Here is a 21055-nt window from a genome sequence, read left to right as displayed (position 1 = left end):
ATTTCATTTTGTATCAGTTCATGTGAGCAGAAGTAGGTGCCTTAATAATATAATACTAATATGGTGGGATCCACAATACTGTCTGGGAAAAGCATATGATTTCCCATTATTTACATTTCCACAAAATGCTTAAAATTGTCAAATTATATAACTTTAATCTCTAGTGTTCAGACAGTATTCTGGACGATGAAGTTACTGCTGCCTTTAGTGTTATTTTTTGATTTCTACTTACCCTTTTCATTCTTTTGGGTAGTTCTGTTTGTTTAATTTTCATTTTTTTGAGAGTAAGGTCATATCTCTATTTCCATGTTTTGGTAATTTGGGTATTTCATATTATTCTAAGTAATCATAAATTGATCTAAAATTCTCACTCTGATTGGCATATAATTATGTATGGCTAGTTCTGGGAATTCTTTCTATTGAGGATAGCTAGATAGGTAGTACAGTGAATAAAATGCTAAGTTTGGAGTCAGGAAAATCCCAAGTTCAAATCCAGCCTCAGACACTGAGTGGTACAAGACAAATCACTTAACCTGTATTTGTCTCAATTTCCTCTTCTGTATAATGAGAATAATAGCACCTACCTCCTAGAATAGTTGTGAGAATCAAAAAAAATAGTAATTATTAAAGTATTTGTTATATTGCCTAGCACATATTAAAGTACCATATAAAATGTTAGCTATTATTATTTCACTTTTTTTTAACAATTTGATTTTCCTCTTTTTCCTCATGTAGCTAAAGGTTTATCAATTTTATTACTCTTTTTGGAGACCTAGGCTTTTGTTTTTGCTAATCATTTCTACTGAAACTGTTTTCCATTTTTCATATTTCTAATTTCCAAGATACTTTTTGCTTATTTTGGTTTTACTTGCAGATTAATTTCAGTTTTTCAAATTACATATTAAATTATTCAATCCTATTTAAAAATTCCTGGATAAAATTTTCCTGATAACTGCTTTATCTTCATCCTAGAATTAAGTTATTGTGTCACTGCTAATCTTTTTCACAGTTATTATTTCTGAGCTGTTCTTTGACCTAATCACTATGCAGGAAATCATTAAGTCTCCACCTGGGTCCAACTGCTTTTGTTCCTTTTATTAATTCCCATTTTACTATATATATATATATACATATATATATACATATATATATACATACATATATATATGTATATATAAAATACTTGTACTTTTACACATTTATTTATCCCTCCTCTTCATTATCAATCACAGGCTACAACTGACCACTGGGAGGTCTAAATTTTTTAAAATTTTATTTACTTATCTGAGGTCTAAATTTTTGCTGAGCATTTCAGAAAACATAAAAAGAGCACTCACTACAATTATTTACTCTGTAGTTTAAAAAATATATTTGTAATATGAAACTTGTTGTAAAGCTCCAGTGTTAACCAAAAAGGTCTTTCACTAGAGAACTTTCAGATATACTTACTGTGGAAATATGTAGTATTTTTTAAAAGCACCTCAGAGCTTAGAAATTTACATGACTGAATTAAGTGAAATATGACAAAATATCCAGGATTAAAGGAAGTCTGATAAAGCAGCTTTACTGTAGCACCTTTAGAATTACGCAGGAGATTTAGGAAGAGAGAGAGTAGTAAAGTCATGCTGTTACATTTAAAACCTTATTTCATTTTTATTTCATGTTATTCATTTAAAATTTAGTTGTACTTCAACTTCTGTATAAAAATAGATTATAAATTTTGATCAGAAGGAAAGAGGGAAAACAACCAAACAGATTGAAAGAAACAAAAGCAGTCCCTGAATCACGTATAGAAAAATGACAGAAGTCAAGAATTACTTCTCCACTACTCTCGGAGGCTAATGGCTTATTATTCTGAAGTTTGCAGCCTCTGCTCTATTCTCACACCTGCAGTGATCCCTACTGCTTCCCAACAGTGAAGGACAAAATGAGGTTAATTAATGTCAAATTAACTGCTACTGAAAATGGAAAATTTTTCTGGCATCATTTTTTGTCCTGTGAACATAACTGACAATTTGGTATGCCTAAGTAATCTGCACTAACAAAGATTAAAGTACTTTAGGGTCTATAATTCTTCTTTAAGTTTCCCATTTTCTCAAAACCAAGTTCAGAGAACACCAGTCACTGGAGTTTTTACTTCTTGAAGGAAACTGGTTTAAAATTAATAACTAATACATCCCCATTCAGCACCTATATGTTATTGAAGTCACAGGCTATCAGAAGAAAAAAGAAGTCTCTTTCCTTTGTAAAATTTTGTGGGAAATCTAAGAGTTAAAAATGCAGATCTATTTGTCCTTCTCTGCTCCTGCACATGGATAGGGCAGAATAGTGAAAGCCACAGATAGACTAAATTTGATACCTACAAATCTTTCAGTGATATGGACCGCAATCTCTCTATTCCTGGCCAACCTTTGCCAATTCTCTATGGCTTTCCATAGAGATCTAATTTTTTACACTTCCCCAAAATAACCATTTACAAAGAAAAATAACAAAAGCCATACGTAGTATGACTAGTAATAATAAACAGCCAAGGAAAATTTGGAAAAATAATGAAAACAAGCACCAACTAAGGGGGCTTGGCATTGTCAAATCTCAAATTATATCAAAACTATCTGGTGAATGATTTTTAAAAAACTGGCTCACTGGAACAGATTAGATATGTAAGACTTCAAAGCAAGTATGTACATCAGTCTTGTTTTAAATAAACCAAAGAATATATATATAGAATGGGATGTGGGGTTGGGGCTGGGGTTCTTTATTCACTAATTCTTGGAGAACTGTATAGAAGTTTAACAGTAAAATGTTTGGGTCTACATCTTATACCATGTACCATAAATAATAAGCTAAAAAAATTTTAAAATCATGATTAAAATATTATAGAATGATAGGTTCTCTTTCATAACTATGGATAAATGGTGAATTTCTAACCAAGTAGGGCAGATCATAAAAGACAAAACAGATTAATTTGAGTACATGAAAATAAAAAACTTTTGCATAAAAAGATGCAGCTAGAATAAGTAGCAAAAAGAGTAAAGTATAGAGATAAGAACACACAGAAAATGGCTGACACTTCTAGTCAACAGGGAAGTGATTGAAGATTATAAACTAACAGTTCCTGAGGAAGAAATGCAAAATACTCTTTAAACATCTATCTAAATAAGTGCTCAAGATCACTAATAATAAAAAAATTAAAATTTCCCATTTTTCCAAACCAAGCTTAGAGAAGACCAGTCACTGGAGCTTGTTGAAGGAAATTGGTTTAAAATTAATAACTGATACATCCCCCATTCAGCACCTCTATGTTATTGATGTTAATATATTATCACTCAGGTTCATTAAGTTGGCAAAGATAATAAAAAGCAACTAGGTGGCACAGTGTAGAGAAGTGCATGATCTGGAGTCAAACGGCCTCAGTTCAAATCCAGCCTCAGACAACCACAGTTTTGTGATCCTGTGCAAATCACAACCAGTTTGCCTCAATAGTCTCACTGAGAATAACAACAGCACTTACCTCACATGGTTGTTGTGAGGATAAAACGGGAGTGTTTGTAAGTCACTTTGTACCTTACATTTGAAGCACTATGTAAATGCTAGTTATGATTACGATAACTGTATAAGAAAATCTAGCACTGGAAGGCACAAAGATGCATGGCTGGCCAAGCCATGAACTGGTCTAATCCCTTAGGAAAACAACGGGAATCTCTGAAGAAAAGTTATGAAGTTATTCTTACCTTTAGCAAGAGACCTTCCTCATTTCATCTTCCCTATACCCCACTACTAGTGTCTTTCATCTGAGATTATCTTACATTTATACAGTACACATATTATTTGTACATGGTTATTTAGATGTCATTTCCTCATTAGGACGTAAAATTGTAGCAGTACCAGGTTATGCCTTTCTATGTATTCCCAATGTGTAATCCAGTGCCTGAAACATGTAAGTGCTAAATAAATGCTTCATGATTGATTCATTCCGATCTAGTGAATGGACTATTATATAGGATTACATACCAAGGAAAAATTATAAGAAGAAAAGACATATCTATATGAAAATATTCATAATGGCAATATTTGTAATAGCAAAAACAGGAATCAAACTATGTCACGATGTTTAGGGGAATGCTTTTCAAAAGAGAAGTATATAATAAAAGGAATACAAATATACTATAAGGAATAAAATAAAACAAAGAAATGTAGGAAGATGTGTATAAAATGATGCAGCATGAACCAGGCAAAACTAAAATATTAAACAAATTGCTTTGGCTATATAAGTGAATACAATATTAAATGGCAACAGAGAGAAAACACTAGATGATGTTGCTACTAGGTTATAAAGCAAACATTCATTCTTAAACAGACTGAGTACTAAGGTTGCATGTACTATCAGTCACAATTATTTAATTTATTTAACTTTTCAGGGATTCTATATTGTGTGGGGTCTAATTTGGAGTATATAGTAGGGGGCTGTATGACATGCAAAGACTATCAGTAACATTTAAAAGAAATTAGGACAATAAAATGGCAGTATGGTAGGACCTAGAAGAGCCCAAATACCCCCAAAATACCCCAATAAAACTCTAAAATATGTACCAGATAAAAACACACAATAAGGGTGCTTATGCTGAAGAGTATACAAATATAGAGGAAGCAGTGGAAGGACAGGCATCCCATTCACTTTCATCTTAACTGGACAAAAGAAGGATGAATACAGTAACGCACACACACACACACACACACATACACACACACACACACACACACACACACACACACACACACACACACACACACACACACACACACAGAAACAGAAAACAAAGTCCAAGGCTCAAAAGTGGAATCTTAAGTGGTTAGTTAAAGTACATAAAATATTCGGGAGTCCATCTACCAAAACACAACCAGGACTCACATATAAACATAATTACAAAACACTATTTAACGGACAGGAAAAAAGACCTAAATAATTGCAGAAACACTAATTCTAAGTCTCTTGGCCTTTTGTGTATCATGCCACTCTTTTCAGAATAATGTTTTCAAATGCATGTGATACATAGGATTACAAAGGAAACCAATTACATAAAAATACAATTAAAATATTAAAAAAAAAACTTTAAAGACCCCAAGTTAAGAATCTTTATACTAATTGCTCATATATAATATAGGTCCTTCCAATATATATGTAATATATGACAATACTAAATTAATTTACCTATTAAATGCCCAACCAATCATATGTTATTTTATTGAACAAAAATAAATAGTATTTTCCATCTAAAGGAACAAAAGGTCAAAAAATATCAATGGGGAAATAATGAGAAAGAAAGAGGCATAGAAATACTAGGCCTAAATCTGTACTACAAAGCAATAACCATCAAAATAATTAGAAGGTTGGATCAGTGGAACAGAACAGATTAGACATAAAATATTTTATGTAAGGAGGATTTTGTTATTCTTTTTAGAGTTTAGTTTCTCAGGATCCATGGCTGTGCCTAGTTTCCAGGTGTTAGATAATAACTTCCAGAATAGCCCTAAGGATCCTAGATAGTAATTTCTAGAATAATAGTGACAGACAGTCTTATTGTGACTGCATCATGAGATATGGGGATGACATAATTGATATTTACTATACTTGTGCAGAATGACGATATTGCTAAAGTTATGAGCTTAATGTTGGCAAGATGTCTTCTTTGTCTGTTGCCCTATTAAACCAAATGGGCAATGATCAATGAGTGGGGAAACCACAGGGAATTCATAGGGGAATCTGTGTGTGCCTTGACGGATCCCATCAAGGCTTGAGGGGATTTAGGGGAATGCACACAAGCTGGAATGCTGTGCCTGTCTTGACCGCCCACCTAGAGAAGGGTGATTAGGGAATACTATATGAGTTAGTGCTCCCATTATCAGCAACCTTTTTGAGAAGACTAGACTAAAAGAAAGTAATATTATTAACCCCTCTGAAGTTGCCTTCCTGTCTTTCCTGTCTGACCAGATCAAGAGTGAACCTATTAGAGGATGAAGTCTGAAATTCCAGTGCCTCCTGTGTGTTACTTGTGAAACAATATATATAAAAACCAACAGAGTATTTGGTAAGCACTAAGATCCTTTACCCAGACAAGGAATAAGAACTTACTATTAGAGGAAAACCAATGGGAAACTACTGAAGCAGTCTAGCATAAACTATCGACCAACAGCTCATACTCTATATGCCAAGACAAACTCAAAATGGATATATGACTTGGACACGGAAGGTGTCATCATAAGCAAATTAGAGAAGCAGAAAGAATTTACCTTTGAGATTATGGATACAAAAAGAATTCATGACCAAAGAAAAGATAGAGGCTCATAAACAAAACCAATGAAGCTACAATTAGAAGGGAAAGAGCTAACTGAGAAAAAAAAAATCTTTGCAGCAAGTTTCTCTGATAAGGGCCTCATTTACAAGGTATTATATAAGCAACTGATTCAAACTTTTTAAGAATATGACTTATTCTTCCAGTGGACCAATGATCAAAAGATATGAAAAGGTAGTTTTTAAAAGAAGAAATACAAGTTGTCAACAATGATAATGAAAAATGTTTGAAATCACTACTAATTAGAAATTTGATAATAAAAGCAACTCTAGAGATTCCACTTCATACCCATCAGACTGCCAAAGATGATAACAAGGAAAATTACAAATATTGGAAAGGCTGAAGGAAAACAACTGCACAAATTAATGAATTGTTAGTGGAGCTATGAATTGGTCCTGCCATTCTAGAAAATAATTTGGACTATATGCTATCAAAGTCACTGTAACCCAGCAATAACACTAATGTCAAACCTAATTCCCAGGATATCAAAGAAAGAGAAAAGGACCCATATGAACAAAAATATTTATTGAAGCTCTTTTTGTAGGAGCAAAAAAAGAAAAAAAAATGAAACTAAAGCAGTATCCTCTCTTTAGCAAACGGCTGAACAAAATATGGTATGCAAGTATAATGAATGGAATACTAGTAATTATTGTTTTATATGAAATGACAGATTTTCCTAAAAAATAAGAGATGGGCAGCTTCAGAAAGAACTGGGAAGACATTTATGAACAGGTAAGGAATGAACTGAGCAGAACCAGGACAGCAACTTAAGCAACAGCAACAACATTATAAAGAAAATAATTTTGAAAGACTTAACGATACTTGATGAAATGACCAAACACTATTCTGAAAGATCAAAAATGAAACACAATAAACACATCTCCTCACAGATATGAAATGGATTCAAAATGCAGAATAAGACATGTATTTCTAGACATGGCCAATGAGAAGAATATGCTTTGCTTAACTATATATATTTATCATAAAGATTTTTTTCCTTTCCTTTTTTTTCTTGCTACACAATTTGGTAAGGGAGGGCTGGAAGGCAGAGAAGTAGAAAGCAGAAAAAAAATTGAAATTTAAAAGGTATTAGACAATGCCAAGGTGAACATTTATTTTTTAAAGAACTGACCCCCCCAAATTACTTGGTTTATATTCACAAAATTTTGCTTATTGAAAAGGATTTGTTTTATTCACAAAAATTTGGTAAGTTGTTGTCAATTAACTAACAAGGAAGAGACATAAGGCATACCCATAATAGGTAAAAGTTGTTAGTGATCCTTTGAATATTTCTTGTCTCTTTCCCTTAATCTCAAATATGATTTTACTGATAATTAAACTTTTATAAATTTACTTTTTTCAAATGTGTAAGAAGACAATTTAAAAACCATTCAACTTAAAATTCCCAATAGATTCAACTAAGGTTGTTTTTAAATACTATTTCATTTACAAATTCAGTCATCAAATCACTATTTATCAACTGATTACTATCTGCAAAGGACTGTTAGGTGCTTTGTCAAGTGTGCCGAGAGAAAAAAGACAATGTGGTTCCTTTCCTCATAAAGTTTACAATCTGGTTGGGGGAGGGAGAAGATTGAGACATATATTCAATACCATGCAATAACTATAGTGCATAACAGAATATAAAAGCATAAGAGGCAAAGATGCTATTTCAGGTCAAAGGAATAAAATATACAGTTATTCTTCAATATTCATGGTTTTGGTTAATTCAGAATTATTCCATGAATAATTAAATGGGAATTTTTGGAGATTTGCAGTGTAATGTAGAAAACTGCAGACCACATGCATATGTAAGGAAAACTTTAAAAATATCTGGTAAGTTATAAATGCACAAATGCTGTACATTATCAATCAAGTTTATAATTTACTACCATAAGTATACAAATATAAACTTATTATAGTTACATTTTCTTAAAAGTTTCAGTGCACTAAGGAATATGTGAAAGTTGCTGCAACTGTGGCTGCAAAGACTGCATGCTGTGCAAGATACTAATCTCTCATATAGAAACTGCAACGTTTTTATGGGTACAGTGTATTGTTTTACTTGTTTTATGTACTAAATAAATATAATCTGAATTATTAAAAATAAGGGTTGGGGTAGGGTCTAGAAGTTATTTGAAGTGGTCCTGCACCCCTAACACCCCTGAATGTTAAGGGAGGACTCTGTGTATGTGTGTCTGTAGGTGTGCATACAAGTGAAATAGTAAAGACATTTTTACCCAAGTTCTCTATCAACCTCCTTGTTCTTCCAACTTATCCAATATTTTAAAAGTAATCATTAAAACACAAAGCAGGTCATAAGCTTTTTGAGGAAGAAGGGTCTCATTTATCTTTGTTATCTCTTTTAGTACCTAACACTACTTGAATGCCTTGCACATGGTAGGTACACCAAAGTTTGTGGAATTAAAAATGAAAAGGCAGCAGAACTTTAGAAACCATCTTTGAGTACAGACTTGAGAAAAGGCAAAATGTGTCTAATGAGCATATCAGAGCTATACCTGGCCACTATCTATTTTCCAGTATGGTTCAACCTATGTTTTATTTTCGTATTGTCTACCCCACCACTAATAAACTTCAACTTCAGAAAGATAATCTACAACTATTTCATCACTATCTTCTGCTTAACGGCTTAGAAATTCCATCAAAATTTTTAGTTGGAGATACAGAAAGATAAGAATTGAAAGTTTTATGAATGACTTTTTTTTTAAGTTTATAAAAAGTTTTATAGAATTGAGGTTAACTTAATTTCCTAGAAACCATTCTTTCCACAATTCCCCAAGTCAACAGTACAAAACTTTCACTATGAGATGTGGAGTTAGATTTGGTTTACCATAAGAGAAGAAATGTTTCTATTTACATCATTGAGAGAAAGTTAATATATAGCAAATTTAAAAGAGAAAAATTTCTTTTAATTAACATTAGTTAAGGAATATTTAGAAAATGTTTCAGTCAACATCAAGAAATGGGAGAATTAAAATTAAAAATTTTGTTACCTTTATGTAAGGCTTTTATTAAAATTGAGCAGGCCATTATTATGTAGCTTTATTCAAAATACATACCTTTAGTAGGAATTCTTGTAGTTCTTGGTGTGTTTTTGTTACGGTTGTTACAGAAAGATCAGACCAGTTTACCTAATGGAGAAAAAAACATATTTCATGTTTACTTCCTGCAACAATTATTTTTTGAAGGTTTTGTATAAGTGGAAGCTATACAAAAAGAAGTGAGCCCATCAATGTAACAAATCTCTTAAAATAATCAGCTTTGCATTGGTATCTTCTTCTCAAAATATCTCAACAGAAAAATCTCTCAAGTCTGTCGTGTGATATAAGGAGAAGACTTGTGAAAAATAACCTCTTACATTTTATTGAAACTTTTTAAACTCAGTTAAATTACACAACTTCCAACATGTGGTGACAGGTTGAAGGTGAATGTTTGCCAAAGGAAAGGTACAGAACCCACTATGTTCTTTATTATCTGAGATCATCAAACCATTTGGAAATCTTTGGTTGCTTAGATGAATTTATAAAATCTTAACAGTCAATGAAAAATCAAAAGTTGAATCCATTTAGTATCTGATTTTTATTTTAAAAAAAGAAAAAAAGTCAAAAAATGGAGGCAATCACACACACACACACACACACACACACACACACACACACACAATCAGACAATTTGGCACCATAAAGCTAAAAACCTTTTATGTGAAAAAACCAAAAACAGACTTGGGAAAAAAGTAATTGTAAGGCAAAAAAGCTCTGCATAATATGATATGCTAAATGGTAAAAGTACGATAAAAATATGACATCCTATACAAAGAACAGAGACAAGGCATAGAATAGCAAGAGTCAATCTCCAATATATAAGCAGATAAATAATATGAAAAAAATTTTCAAAAGGAAAATTGCACACAATATGCTCCAGCCCACTAACAATAATAAAAATACAAATTAAAATATAATTATGAGATTTTTTACTTCACACCATACACACTGGCACTGGTGACAAAAGACGGGAACAGTTAATGTTAGAGGGGCTGTCCTTACAGAGAGGTATATGACTTTACTTTTTCTCCTTTAAAAGAATCTCTTTGTATTTTCTCCCTACTTCCTTGGGCCAGCCCTTGTAATGCATTACAAATCAGTGAGGCAAAATTAACCAATACATAGAGAGCATATGTAGCATTATACATCCATAGTTCCCTACATGAAGACATATAACATTTTCTCAACTCTTCCAAGCCAAGCTTCATGATCATAATTATTTAGTGTTCAGTTTGGAATATTTTTCTTTTGTTTATATTGCTGTAGTCATGAATACTTATCCTGGTTCTGCTGACTTCACTCTGCAACAGTTTTATACAACGATTTTCCGAATTCTTTATAGTGGGTCTTTTTAAACAGCACAGTGACATTTTATTACCTTCGTGTACCACAATCTATTTAGACATTCCCAATGGTCTTCTATTTTGTTTTCAGTTCTTTGCTATCACAAAAAGTAAAGCTATAAATGTTTTGGTGCATACAGGACCTCTTTCTGTTTTTTATGCCACTGGGGTGTACAATATAGTTGCTGTTCATCCTTCCTTCTCGAAGTACAACATATACAATACAGTACAATATAGACTGCCTAACAGGGGGATATCAGCAAAGGCTTTTTGGTCACTTTCTTGGCATAATTCCAAGCTGTTATCCAGGATATATCCAAAAGCATTAAAGTTCAAGTTTTTAATAAGTCCAATCATGCTAGGTACATCCAGTTGTAATAATGCAAGAAAAGTGATTGAAATGCTACAATCTTTTGATCCAGAGATCCCATAGCTAAACATATAAACCAAGGAGGGCAAGGACAGAAACAAATGTACAACATGTTCCAAAATACGCAAAGCAGCACCCTTGGAAACAAAGTAGGTGATCACTAATTGGGGGATTGTGCAGTAAGGAATGACAAGATGAACAATTCAGACAAATATGAAAATAACTGTAGAAATAGATGCGGAATAAAATAAGCAAAACCCAAAGAATTAGAAATCACTAAAATAATTGCTAGCACTTTTATATTATTTTCACATTTATATCGTATTTTACACACATGTATCTCAATTGGTTTTCCCCATGAGGTAAGTACTATCATTACTCTCATTTTACAGACAACCTGAAGCTTAAAAAAGTTAAAATGACCGGCCCAGGATCACACAACAATAAGTAACTACGGCAGAATTTGAACTCAGGTCCCTGACTCCAAGTCTAACACTACTGTACCACCTAGAAGCCTCTAAAAGGAAGTTGAATTCTGAATACCTGGAAAAAACCAATTAATGTCTTGGAAAAGAGATAATGAAATAAACTGCCTACCTCACAGCATGAAGGCAGAGAACTAACAACTGCACATGCTAGCAAGACATAGTCATTACGCTCAATGGTTTTGCTAAACTCTTGCTTTTTCACAAGGGGATTTCAGTGCAGGGAGATTAAATGTAAAAACAAAAGGCACAAATAAAAAAAATATTTAAAAAAATCCTCATAGGGTGTATAATTTCGAGGCTCAGTCTCAAAGATTTATGTGCAACAATTTAAATTCAAGCATTTCTAAATGGCTACTATGTGTCAATCATATATTAGATACAAAATAGTCCCTGTCCTCAAAGAGCACACAATCTACCAGAAGGGGCAAAGGGCAAATGATAGGACCACATAAAAATTAGTATCCTTATCTGCAAAATGAGGATGTCTGAGAATGTCAGCACTAGGTCCCTTCCAATTCTAGATCTATGATTAAGTAAATACAGAATCATCTGAGGAAAGAAGACTCTAACTGGGCAACTCAGGAAAAACTCTGTATAAGAAGGTATCATCTGAGCTAAGCCTCAAATGAAGATAAAGATTCTAAGGGGAAAGACAAAGCATCAAAGGCCTAGAGGATGGTATGCACAAAAGCAATGAGCTGGGAAATGGACCCTCAACTCAGGGAATGGCTAATAGGTCAGTTTGGCTGGAACACAAAATACATAAAAAGGAATAACACAAAATATGCATGCAAAAGCAAATGGCAGAACTTCCCCAACCAAACAACAATGACTGTCTGTTATAATCAAGATTGCTGAGTAAAAGATAATCCTACACTACTATGTTATGTACTGATACATACTACAGTTATATACTGATATACCTTTCTATAAAAATAATACCGTTAATGTGTAATCATATGAACAAAGTAACTAAACTGTCCATATTCTTTGATCCAAAAATTCCACTGGTAGGCATATACCCTAGGAGGATAATGATAAAAATGATTTATTTCTACTGGGGATGCCATATGAAATTTAGAGAAACATGAGAAGCCATTAATTGATATAAAATGAAGCACAGACCAACATACATAATGACTAGAGCAATGCAAATGGAAACAGCAATAACAGTGGAAATTGAATGCTGTAAAATTATAATGACCAAACTTGTTCCTAAAGAGGAGATATGAAAAGGCTCCTCTCCAGATTATTCACACAAATAGGTGGTTATAGGTGTGGAACCCTGCCAAGCCTAGAGGCCTGTATTGGGCTACCGGAGTCTTTCCTACCTCACCTCCGAGGTCTTCGGCTGGCCACGCCGGATGCACGTATGAGAGAAAGGTCGTTCCAGAGTCGAACAGGGGTTGAGCTTTATTACAGGGTTTGGGTTACAAATGCAGGGGGCTCTTCCTTAGGAGGAAGAGGGGGAGATCTCCTAAGGAGGCTAAGCTTAAGGGATTGGAAGTAGAAGTACAAGCGGGGAGAGAGGGGGAGGGAAGAGAGGAAAGAAGAGGAGCGGAGCCCTACTTTTCTCTTTGGCTCCACACGTGCTAAGAGAGAGCTTTCTGGCTTCCTCAATCCTACTTAATCTTCAGCCACACAGTTTGCATCTCAATACCGTGCTGTTAGGTAACTAGGTATGCTCCAATCCGGGACGACCTCGAGGGCAGGGAGACTCCACCCATCACGTATCTCCCGGGGAGAGGCGGAAATACCCGAGCTAGCCGAGCTAGCTCAGTCTGACCTTCTCGAACCCCCGATGTTCATGGAGGGCCTCGTAAGACTCTAAGATTTAGAAGTCCCACTTTTACCCGCCCGAGACCGTCCACACGGAATTGAGCTTCCAGTCCCAACAGAACCCTGCATATCTTGTGATGCTTTTTCAATAAGTGAGGTAGTTTTGCTCAGCTTCTCTGCCTCGCATCCTTTTAAGTTGTTTGTCATAAGAGAATGTTCTCTGGGAGAAGAAGAAAGGATGTACTGTATTTAGAAATGTAGTGATATAAAAATAAAAGACTATCAGTAAAAATTTATTTAAATGAAACTATCTATCTGGCCTATATTTTGTATGGCATGTTAAAATGCCTACACATTTGCTTCTATTATCTAACCTGGAATAACAGTATATATGGCATGCATACATATGCATCTAACTTTGAAAACTTAAAGTATTTTCATATATTTTATCACACAAATATCAATATAGTGACAGAATTTTAAGAGCTCTAAGCCAACTCCTTTTCACAGATAAGGAAGCTGGCAACAGTCTTTACAATACTTTAATAAAGTCATTAAGACTCATGTCAACAATCCAGCAAGCATTTATTAACCACCTATGGACCAGGCACTGTACTAATCACTGAAGACATAAAAGAAAGGCAAAACAAAACAAAAGCCAATCCCTGGTTTCAAGTAGTTCAGTCTATTGGGGAGACAACATGCTAATAAAAACTACATACCAACAAGACATAATTACAAGATACTCTCGGAAGGAAGGCACTATGATGAAGGACTAAGACCTGAAGGAAGCCAGAGAAGCTACATTTGCTATCCTATCCCATAAAAAACAATCATAGGTGATTTTTTTGTTCTTTTCTTTTAATATTGTAAACTTTTTTCTTAGCATTCTACCAAATATAATTTTTAAAAATTCTTCATTTCTACTAAAGTACTCATCACAAATGTTCTCAAGACACACTGCAAAAGTGTTTATTATAGGTAATCCCTTCAAAGTTTAAAAAAATGTAAAATTTTTCTCATTTGTTTTCTTAGAAACAAATTTCTAGGCATCAAGATATGACATGAGTATCTCAGTTAAAAATTAATAAAGTATACCATTTTCTTTATATAAAAAATTCTGGCAATACTGATATACTAAACCTCATTGAGTCTCAATTTATTCTATGAAGAAAGGAGATACAACTTGATACCTCTCTGGTCCTTTCAATCTATAATCCTATAAATGCAATTCATTTAATCCAAGATTAAAATATGTTCAGTGTCATTTTAATGTTATGCTTTATTGCGTTCCAATTTTTGAAAATAGATAACTTCATAAGTCTATGAACAAATATTTGATCACACACCCATGCAACTAAAATTACAAAGTTTTTTCCAAATGTCAGTTTCTATCTTAAAAAAAAAACTGACATAAGAAGTACTCTATTTCAATACATTAACTTACTTTGAAGGTGTATTCCCAATGCTTGTCAGCCCTTTTTCTTTGCGCTCCTTTCAGTATTATTTTCTCAATATGTACAGCTGAAAAGAAAGAGAATGATTTAGTTTTATTTTGATCACAAACACAAAACCATGACTAGAACTCTTCTTTGAAGTTGAGACAGATGAGAAAGTATTAATTTGCTATTCATCAATTAAAAGATAAGAACTTTTCTCCAAATTCCTGTGAAAAAAATTATTCAAATTACAAGAGCAATTTTTAAGTATTTATTTTTAATTTTTAAGTAAATTATTAATAGTATTATTAGAAGAAAACTCCTCACAGCAGCATGATTTGTCTACTGTAAGACAACTAAGAAAATGAAATCTATCACCAATACATTAAAAAGCACTAAGGCTACTTAATAAAACCAATATCTTATAAATGGACAGCATTGCATACTTTAGTATATTTTTACTATTATCTAATTTAGAAATGACCTTAGTGCTTTCACATATACTCTTTTTTTTTTTTTGGAGGGGTGAGGCAAAGCAATTGGGGTTAAGTGACTTGCCCAAGGTCACACAGCTAATAAATATCAAGTGTCTGGACCACATTTGAACTCAGGTCCTCCTGACTCCAGTGCCACCTAGATGCCCAGACACGTATCCTTAATATGTATCACAAGAAAGGGCTTAGAATCCTAGAATTCTAATCCAGTGTGTTCATTTTACAAATGAGGAAACTGAGGGACCTGAGGCATTAAGTGGCTTGCTCAAGGTCACACAAATATTAATGAGAGAACTTTCTTGGTTGCCATGTCTCACCACTGACTCATATTGAGTCTACAATCTACTTAAAAACCCAGAGCTGTTACTCACAGGATTGTGAAGACACAATTTTTTTTAACCCAAATTCATGTTGTTATTCAACATGCTCATTTCATATCATAACCAACTTTGACAAGCATGTCACCTAAGCTTCTAGCCAACTCAATGTTGAACAGCACATGGCCAAACACAAATTTCTCAGGGTGCTCCACTAACAATGTCCTTCCTACCTGACATTAAGTCATTATTCTCATTCTTTAGGCACTAATTCTCATTCTAGGTATTCAAGCAGTTTCAAAACCAAATGATACTATAACTATACTATCATTTATACTATTTAGACTATCATACTGTATCTTCTATCTTGCTCACAAGGATGGCAAATTCTGTTGCTCCTAACAGATAAAAACTTACCACCTTATTTACAACCACCCATCCATCCACCTTAGATTTGGTTCACACTAATGTTAACTCTTATAGAACCAAGATATATTTTTACATTAATCCTCAGTCTTCTATCTTTTTCACAAGTATTAAAAAATACTATCTGAGTTGATCAACAAGCACACATTCATCTCTTTTAAGTAGTCCCCCTTTTCCTCCCCACCAAAATAATTAAGAATTTCATTTTTTAGAATAAAAATATTAGGCCACTGAATCTTAGCTAACATTTTTCCAAACACTAAAACCTGCTTCTCTAAAATCTATGGCACATATTAGATTATGACTACCATTCAAGAAAATCAGATCTAGAGGAGCCAGAAGAGTCCTTAAATGTTCAGTTAAGGAAGCTGAGGCCAAGAGGCTCTGTAACCTGCTCAAGGACACAGAGGTAATAAGTAGAACTACAATTGAAACTCAGACCTAAGGCTCCACATATTCAGCATTCTTTTCAATGTACCATGCTTCCTCCCAACCTCTCCTTTATTATAAAACTAGAATGCAGTGGTCACTTGTTCCTTAAGTTTCTACTTAAATTAATTCTTACTAGCTGCTCAGAATTAATTAAGCACAGTAATACTCTTTAAAATATCTTTTATATTTTTTGTATCTTTTACACACACACACACAATACATATTTTATCTTTTCAAAGTTGAAATCCTTAAGTTGACTAGCTGCTCTGTTTTTGGAAGGGGAAGGTCTTACAAACAGCAATGGAGAGAAATCCAGACGATGTTCATTTGAAGTTCTCCATCACTATAGCATCAAGATTCCGTGCCAGACTTGTGACCTATTTCCCAAATCCACCTAATTTCCTCCTCCTAGTCAGGCAGTCTGTAGTATACGCCACAACACGTCTTTTCCCACTTATCTTTATACAAATAATCTCAAATCTGTTTCTTTCTCAGATATCTGGACTTTTTCATATAATTCTTCATACACTACTCTTCTCCACTCCACTGCACATTTATTTTGTTCTTCTTGAATGAGGCACACTCTTACAGAGCCATATTCTAGTCATGCTTCTTATCCTACAAAGTCTTAAGTGATTCCTATGAAATAAAACCTGCCTCCCTACATTAGATTATTAGTACACCCTGGGCATTTTAAGACAGACATTTGAGCCTCACTTCTTAGATATTATTTCCCATGAATGAATCAATCAAGAAGCAGTTATTAAACACTTACTAGGTGCCAAACACTGTATTAAGTATTAGAAATAAGATGCAAAGGCAAAAACAGTCTAATTGGCCATTCAGGAGCTCATATGGGGAGACAATGTATCTTGGGAACTGTGGCCAGGGAAGGGACTTTAGTTCATAAAGTTATAGACTAGTGAGTGGAATCATGAGAGGGGAGTGAAGTGGAGTTTGGGGTAGAGGGTCTAGGAGTACCTGTGGCAACATGGTGGCCACTGAGGAAACGGCAGAGGAGTGAAATGAATGCTTCCAATACAGGCCTAGATGTAGTGAGCAAATGAGGCAACCACCAATCAACAAGGCAAGGCCATGGGGTCTCAGGCCTAAAAGGGTTGGACCAGGCATGGAAGCTGGAAAGGCTGGGGAGGGAACAGCCAAGAAGCAAGTGAATAACAAGTTATCTGGTATTCATCTTCTATTACTTGTTACTCTTTATGAGAAGCCAGGTCTGTCACAGATCTCTATGGATAGTTTTTTACCTTTCTTTTCTGTTTAAATTTCTCCTAAACAGATTTGTACTTAAGAAATACATTTTAATTGGTCCTTCTTAGAAACACTTTACCCCTGGCCAAAAGTCTATTATTTCTATTTCAGAAATCCAAATTCCATTTCAAACACTACCTTCAATGGCTATTCACTTCTAAATCCTTAACCTTAATCAAAAGTCATGATGAAGAAATACTACCTGTGGCTTTCACAATATTTTTGGGGCATGTACTCTCTAAACCTCACAGCCTTCTAGGTTCTCTGGAGGAATTATTTGTCACCATGTTAATCACTAGAATTGGGAACTGGTCAGCAGGTTTCACTATTTTTAGGAGGTTAACATATCCCGAATACAAACACATGGTGCTGAAGATGCTATAAGAAAAGTATACCCAAAGAGTTATTAAACTGCTTATACCCTTTGACCCAGCCATACCACTATTAGGTCTGTTTCCCAAGAGAGTTAGGGAAAATGGAAAGAATCTATATGTCCTAAAATATTTACAGCAGCTCTCTTTGTTGCGGCAAAGAACTAGAAATTGTGGAGAATTGGGGAATGGCTAAACAAATTGTGGTATATGTTCATAATGGAATATTACTGTGCTATAAGAAATGATGAGCTCAATGATTTTAGAAAAGAATGGAGAGACTTCCACGAAATAATGAAGAGTGAAATGAGCAGAACCAAGAGAAATTGTATACAGTAATAGCAGTACTATTTTAAGAACAACTTTGAGCACTTACACCATTCTATTATAAATACCCAATTAAGCTCAAAGATCTTATGAAGGAAGATGCTATTTGAATCCATAAAGGAACATGTTGTGGTGCAGGAAATGATGAGCTGGTTGATTTAGAAAAACATGGAAAGACTTGCACCTATGAAGGAAGTTGCTATCCACCTTCAGAGAAACAGATGAAAGAAGGAAATAAGTAGAGTACGGTCTTACCTATGAGTGTATGAGTGCATATATGTCTATGTTTATAGATATCTATGTACATATGTATGTGTGTATGTATACATGCTTAAATGTAGCCTTTGAGAGAGGGGGAGAAAGTAAAAAGTGCACAGTAGAGAACAAAAGAAAACCAACAAGGAAGCAAACAAAAGCTGGGCACCTTTGAAAATAATGTATAGTATTATTATATAGGTTGTCTTGAAATGGAAATTTATTGTTTTATATTGAAGCCTTTCTTATGGTCTGCTGTATGCATGGCAAGCTTTTTTCTCTTCTCATTTTGTATTTAAGTGTAAAATAAATAAAATTTACAAAAAATGTACTCTCAAAAGCAAAAACAAAAGTTTAAAAATAAAACAAAAACCCAACAATCTTAAAGGAGATTATACAGCAACATTTCTGCTAATTATAATTGAGAATTTTTAAATTATATTTCACATAAATTTGATATTTTTAACTTCTACGCATCAATGAAAAAAATCTGTCTTGTCACATAAAATTTGGGACATGATGACTATCCAAATTTAATAAACTGAAATTCAATGTGACTTAAAAATACAGCAGTGGATAGCAGCATCAGTGACTTGCAAATGGTCATTCTCATTTGAAACAGTTAAAAATGACCAACTGTAGACAAGAAAATCCCACAACTATTGATTCGAAACATTTATTACAAATACTTATTAGGGAATTAAATCTTGAAACAAACAGAAAAAATTTATCTGCTAAGATAGGCATTAAAAATGAAAACAGTTGGGTAGTCAAAGTATACATTAAGAGTAGGAAATTAGAAGAAAGGTAAAATATAATGGCGTAATCTGTTTCTGCAGTTTAAATGGGTATTATGCTACAATTTAAAAAGCATACTCTAGTAATAACAATAGCCAACATTTGTATAGTACTTACTATGTGCCAGGCATTGTGCTAAACGATTTACAATTATTATCTCATTTGATTATCACAATCTTGGGAGGTAGGCGCTATTATTACTCCCATATTCCAGATGAGGAAACTGAAGCAAATGGAAGATAAGTAATTTGTAGGGGGTCACACAAATAGTAAGCATCTAAGGTTAAATTTGAACTCAGGTCTTCCTGACTTCAGGCCCAGTGCTCTATCCACTGAGCCACCTAACTGCCCTTTCAGTGCTTTGAAAAATATCAAATATTAGCAGAAAAGCAAGATACATATATTATTCTGAGAATATATTATGTTTAAAATGAAAATACTTTATGGTGCTTCAGAAATCCAGGTAAAAGACATCACTTGTGAACGACCTTTTTTTTCATTTGATTCTCCTCTCCACATGGGGTAAAGGATTCCCTGAATGCAAAAAGGAGAAAATAATTTCTTGTCTCTCTTCCATAACCCTACTATTTCCTTTCAGTAGAATGGGATTCTTTCCATCCCCTCTCTCAATTAATCTATCCAAAAACAAAGTATGTGAAATAAATACTTTAATGTCTTGAGTGAATTTCCATAATTAATATGCATTTTTTTCCTAGCATACTTTAGGAAATACTGAAGCCAACAATAAGCTTCTCAAACATATCTTCATACCTTCTCGCTGAGATCTATGAGAGATCATGGTAAGTCCATCGTGAAGTATAGGGGCTTGTTCCATCAAACTGGTTTCATTATTTCGAAAATAATCACCACGGGAAGTATCATTCTAGATGAAAGAGAGGGTCATATTAATTCACATTATACAACCTTTAATAAGGATAATGAATTCCTCTGTAACAATTTCAAAGTTTAATACTTTTGTTAATAATTGTAATGATTTTACCAGCAACTTTAAGGATAACTGAGATTGGTCAAGAGAAGACATGAAGAATAAGAAGATGAAAAGTAGTCAACATTTTTTTCAGCTATCAGTAAGTCTATAGCTGAGTTTTGAAAGAAACAAAGAATTCTAAGAAGTAGATGTGAAGAAGGGATGTACTTAAGGTATGGAGAACTACCAGTACAAAGTTATCAAGAGCAGAGGTGGAGAGCTGTGTATGCAATAACAAGTTATAGATGTACTAGATCATGGGATTCACTAAATTATAATAGAAGTATTGCAATCCCAAGAGGACTGTCAGTGGCTCCATCAAAATAGGATATTGGATCAAATGCTAGAAAACCCCCCCACAATATTACAAAGATAAGTTAATATGAAGAAGCCTGGTTATAATTTATTATGATGCTATTTTAAAACAATGCTGATAGGACAAGCCTCACATAATACAGGGCAAGCACTCACATGTATACTCAGATTTATGATCCTCTTAGAGATTTAAATCTTTTAATATTAGGAAATAAAGTTTGAAAGTGAACAG

General features: G+C 33.8%; 1 protein-coding gene across 2 annotated transcripts in view; it reads right to left on the bottom strand.

The window, feature by feature from the left end:
• ZCCHC2 (zinc finger CCHC-type containing 2) overlaps positions 1-21055 on the bottom strand; it is a 91386-nt gene that overhangs the window by 45778 nt on the left and 24553 nt on the right. For both annotated transcript variants that reach the window (XM_072605515.1, XM_072605516.1), the window contains exons 2-4: positions 20292-20403; positions 14840-14916; positions 9431-9502 (exon numbers count right to left, since the gene is read on the bottom strand). In XM_072605515.1, the coding sequence (XP_072461616.1) occupies positions 9431-9502; positions 14840-14916; positions 20292-20403 (261 nt within the window). The remainder of the gene's footprint in view (positions 1-9430; positions 9503-14839; positions 14917-20291; positions 20404-21055) is intronic.

Source organism: Notamacropus eugenii, chromosome 4 (genome assembly GCF_028372415.1).
Source record: "Notamacropus eugenii isolate mMacEug1 chromosome 4, mMacEug1.pri_v2, whole genome shotgun sequence".
Classification (NCBI taxonomy): Eukaryota; Metazoa; Chordata; class Mammalia; order Diprotodontia; family Macropodidae; genus Notamacropus; species Notamacropus eugenii.
This window is presented reverse-complemented; position numbering and strand designations above follow the sequence as displayed.